The sequence below is a fragment of the Poecilia reticulata genome, linkage group LG2 (assembly GCF_000633615.1).
Source record: "Poecilia reticulata strain Guanapo linkage group LG2, Guppy_female_1.0+MT, whole genome shotgun sequence".
NCBI classification, from domain to species: Eukaryota; Metazoa; Chordata; class Actinopteri; order Cyprinodontiformes; family Poeciliidae; genus Poecilia; species Poecilia reticulata.
The window spans coordinates 43,269,237-43,273,917 of NC_024332.1; the positions used below are offsets into that span (position 1 = coordinate 43,269,237).

A 4,681-nucleotide genomic window follows, 5' to 3' on the forward strand; every position below is an offset into this window, starting at 1 on the left:
AAGTAAACATAATGAATTACTACCAAACGCTGCTAATCTAGCTTTTACCTGCTAGCTAAGACGGACATGTAGCCGACCTGTTTGTTTCTACTTGTACTTTTACTTTTGTTATTCATATGAAAAGTTAAGAATCCGTTTAAAAATGATTCCTTGCGTCAGGTGAAGGACGCAAGGAATCCTTGCATAGCTCCTCTATGCTGTACTCACTCTTCATGTTCACTAGGTAGTCAGTAGCAGCTTGTTTACATCGTTTTCCTCCTCAAAGATGGCGCGGATCACTTCCGGTTCAGACGTGTAGAAACTATGTACAGGCAGCAGATTAACGCCAAACTCTGTCATTAAATGTGAGCTGCTTTCAAGAAGAGGTCTGTGTTTTACAGCAAAGAACAAGTTTTATTTGATCTAAAGTTCTGTGAAAAGTAGGTTGAGCTAAAGATGAGCTTAATAACAAAACCCGCGAATTTAAAGATGATAAATGTTATTTTATGAAAAAAATACTTTCAGCGTTCATTCAGTTTTTAGAACAAAAKTTTCACCAGTTTCAGGGTCGGTAACATTCCAGCACCACAGCTTGTTAATGTTTAATGTACGAGGCCCAGATTCTTTCTGTTCTCATTTGGAGGATTTTCATCGACTCCTCCTGCAAGACGTCTCGGATTCTTGGTCTTTTTATGATACATAGGGGAGATTTTAGGCCATTTTATTACCAAACTGGAGTCTAGACTTCTGTTAAATTACAAAATAATGGCACATCCCACGTTTTTTTTATGTTTCACACCAAGAACATTAGCTAAGACTATTCACACCCTTTGAACTTTTTCATATTTAGGACAGTTTTGGTCTCACCTCTCCAGAGGACCAGAGTTTCTAAATGTTTCACCAACTCAAATTTAAAACTTTTTAAAACCTTTACTGAATAAAATTTAAGGCTTGTTTCACAACAGAAATGTAAAAAAAAATGGCTTATTTTATGTTGTAGTGGGCTACATTTGTTTTTTCACACATTAGCAACATAAGTGAGCCAGTTTTAACGTAACATGATGGAGCCCTGCGCTACACTGCCCCCTATGGGTTTGGCATGTTTACAGTAACGCTGAGGGCCAGATTTGCTTCATGTGGACAAAAACGTTTCTGAAAACAATCCTGTATGTACAATATTATTTTTAAAAACGACAGCGGAGTTTGTTTCATAAGTTTGTACAAGGTTTGGTCTTCAGGAATCTGTTTGTTTCTGCCAATTGGTGACTTCTGACAGCATTAAATATTTAATTTGGTGATATCAGAATAAAAAAAGCCAAATAAAAAAGCATGTCATACTTTTTAGATCTTTTTTTTAAAAAATATTCAAAAAAAAAAAAGATGCACCATTTTCCTTTCGATTCTGTCGGTCATTAAATCCCCTTAAAATAAAGTCTGTGGTTGGAAAAAGTTCAAGGGGTGTAAATACTTTAGGAAGGCRTGTCTTTCAAAAACACTGATTTGTATTTGACATCATAAAACAGAACCAGAACCTGCATAGTTCAGCATCTTCCTTTCTCTTTATTCTTCTTCAGGAAAACGCACCAACAGGCTAACAGCGACATGTTACATTTTATACTTTACAAAAACAAATATACACATAAAAAAATAATAATGATCAAGGCGTTTTCTTCTTACGGCCAATCAGCAGCGAGGAATCCCTGGASTCCATGTTTGTCCAGCAGAATGAGACGAAATGAATCGATTCCAGATTACAGTAAAAACATTCAGGTTCTGCTGGAACGGATCCGGGTCACTGATTCACACCGTCACTTCAGTCGCTCCTTCTTGCCTCCATTTTGGACCCAAGTATTTAACTTTATTTTAATGTATTTATTATGGAAGGCCATTTCTGSCATGAATGACAAAATAAAAGCCCAACAGGAGGTTGATATAAAAATTCAGAATTTCAACTTTCAAATTCATGATTTCTGAGATTTAAAGTCAGTTAGAGAAAAAGTCATAATTTTGGCTTTCAAAGTCAATTTTGAGATTTTAAGTCAACATTTTGAGATAAAAAGTCAATTTCGACTTTAAGTTATACTTTCGAATTTCTGAAACAATTTTGAAATAAAGTTGTAATTTTGACTTATTCTCATATTTATGACTTTAAAACTCATCATTGGGCGTTTATTTTTTTTATGGCAGCAATGGGTTTCCATACATTATGGAGAAAAGTCTGTTTCATATTTTCATTTAGCTTTACAGTGGCTTTCAAACGTTTACACACCCTTTTTTAGTTTGTTTACACTTTGATGTAAAAAATAAAAATAAAAAAATTCCCAACCCTAAACTGAAATAATCTTTTAATTCCGTATCTTTTTGACTTGATCAAATTTACCTAAAATTTTCAACATTTCTTGAGTTTTTATCCAGAACTATCTTGAAAAAATAAAATGTCCTCTTTTTAAATCCACATTTTGTTTATCAGTAGGAGGCTGACAGACAAACTCCCTCTGGGTTTTAATATTCAGTTCCATCTGTAGAAAAGCAACCACACAGCATGATGCTGCCACCACCGTGTCCACTKATGTGTATGATGTTTTTCTGTTTAGTTGAATTGTGCAGATTAGTCACATAAAAATMATTAATCTGATATTTTAAATGAGTTGTGTTGATTTGAGAGCCACTGTAAATTCATTACTTAAATAAAAAAAAATGATGAAAGGATGAAAAGGCCGTTGCTGAAGCTACGTGAACGTTTGATGAAATTAAAAAATGCCTTCACATGATGAGTCCAGTTGGACCTCATTAGCGTCTCACGCTCCATGATTCAAACAACATGAGGATGATTCGCCGCCGGGCGGGACCAGACAGTGATGTCACACAGTGACAGGATACAGTCATGTACGCCGCGTTAGCTTATGCGCTACTGGAATGTGATGAAGATGGCGGCGCCGGCCGGCGAAGCTCTAAACAGAAGAGCCGGGAATGACCAAAACGTTTSTTGGCGGCTTCAGCGTCCAACAGAAACGCAGAAAATCTGCATAGATCGGAACCAGAAATAAACCACAGCAGAGACAAGTTCACAGCTTCAGGTTGCTTCTCTATGGAGATAAACTGGTGCCATAAAGTTTGACCAAAATTTTTTATTTTAGCTGAAAAATAAAAAAAGTTTAAACTGAGAAGTATTCCTTATTTTCCAATTTCAAAATTGTTCTTTAGTTTGAATTATTTTTTAGTTTCAAAATTATTTTTTAGTTTAAATTCTTTTAGGTTTTAATTTTATTTAGCTTCAAATCGTTTTTCTGTTTCAAAACTAATTTTTCATTTTCAAATCTTTTTGGTTTCAAAATKTATTTTTGATTTCAAATCTATTTTTAGTTTTATTGGTTTAATTTTTCTGATTCAAAATTAATTTCTTTTCGACTTCTTTTTTTTTTTTTGGTGCAAACTTTATGGCTTTTATGTAGCTCCGTAGCTCTAATTAAAACATGAATGTCTGACGCGGAAATCGTTGCAGTTTGGCTCCAGATCATTGGATCCTTTCAGAAACATGGCGGACAGCTGGACATGCTAAAGCTAACAGGCTTTGGCAGCAGGGCTGGGCGACACAACGCCAAAATAAACGCGACTTTTTCTTCATACCAGATCCAAGTTTTACAGATTTTTTTTTTTTTGCTCAGCCGGGCTTTGAAAATAAAGTTATACTAGCAGATAAAGACACAATTTTACCAGAAAAACTTCTTAAAATTTCCAGAAAAAAGCTTTTAACGTTATCAAGTTCATTTTGTCCTTTATTTGAAATAAACTCAGTAGCATGATTGAAAGTCCTGCTACTGATAATAATTTGATGCCGAGTTAAAAAATGAAGTATTTCTTTTACTGATACAAAAGTATAACTTCTCAAGATGTTTATTCTTGTAATATTGCGTCTTTATTGTATTATTTAACTATTATCGTACATATTTGTTCTCATAATTTAAAAATAAAATCGTGGTCTGGCCGTTATGTTTCTCCGTAGAGTTGACCTGAATTCCAAATAAAGTCCAGATAAACAGAAGCTGTAAAAAATGCTTTTGAAACAAAATGCCCGCTGAACTCTGGTGAAATAAAAAAAATACAGATTTTCCAAAAACAAAAAAAAAAAAAGAAAACAACTCTTCATAAACCAAGAATCCGACTCGGGTGAATCGGATTTATCGCCCAGCCCTGTTTGGCGGCTACTCTACCGATCCAGGTTCCCTAGGGACCCAGACGACACAAAAACACGACATATTGTGCGGAGGAATGCTTCTGTTCCCGTCAGGACGCGGCGTGATGACATCAGCAGGTGGGACTGGACAAAGGACAAGACGACGACGCGGATGGGCGTTGTGCTTCGTAAACATCGCCAGCAGCACGACGCGACACGCAGACGAACGGAGCGCATGCAGGACGGACGCAGGCGCATCCGGTTGCTAGAAGCCGAAGTCGAACACGATGCGGTCCTCAAAGATGGCGATTAGCAGCATGATGGCGAAGCCGGTCAGCATGCCGACGTTCTGCAGGATGAAGTGGCCCAGGTGGCAGCGCTTGTGCTCCTCGCTGTCGCCGTGCAGCATCTCCGGCAGCTGGGGACGACACCAACCGTCAGCAAGATGGCTTCCATTTTATACATTATGTAGCAACACGTAGCATCATGCAGCATGTAGCAACACGTAGCATCATGCAGCATGTAGCA

At 36.9% G+C, this 4,681-nt stretch overlaps 1 protein-coding gene across 1 annotated transcript in view; it reads right to left on the reverse strand.

Annotated features, from left to right (window-relative positions):
* Positions 1 to 3,352: 3,352 nt before the first annotated feature.
* slc39a10 (solute carrier family 39 member 10) overlaps positions 3,353 to 4,681 on the reverse strand; it is a 33,279-nt gene continuing 31,950 nt past the window's right edge. Inside the window, exon 10 of the mRNA XM_008404171.2 lies at positions 3,353 to 4,571. Within this exon, the coding sequence (XP_008402393.1) occupies positions 4,419 to 4,571 (153 nt within the window). The 3' untranslated portion in view covers positions 3,353 to 4,418. The remainder of the gene's footprint in view (positions 4,572 to 4,681) is intronic.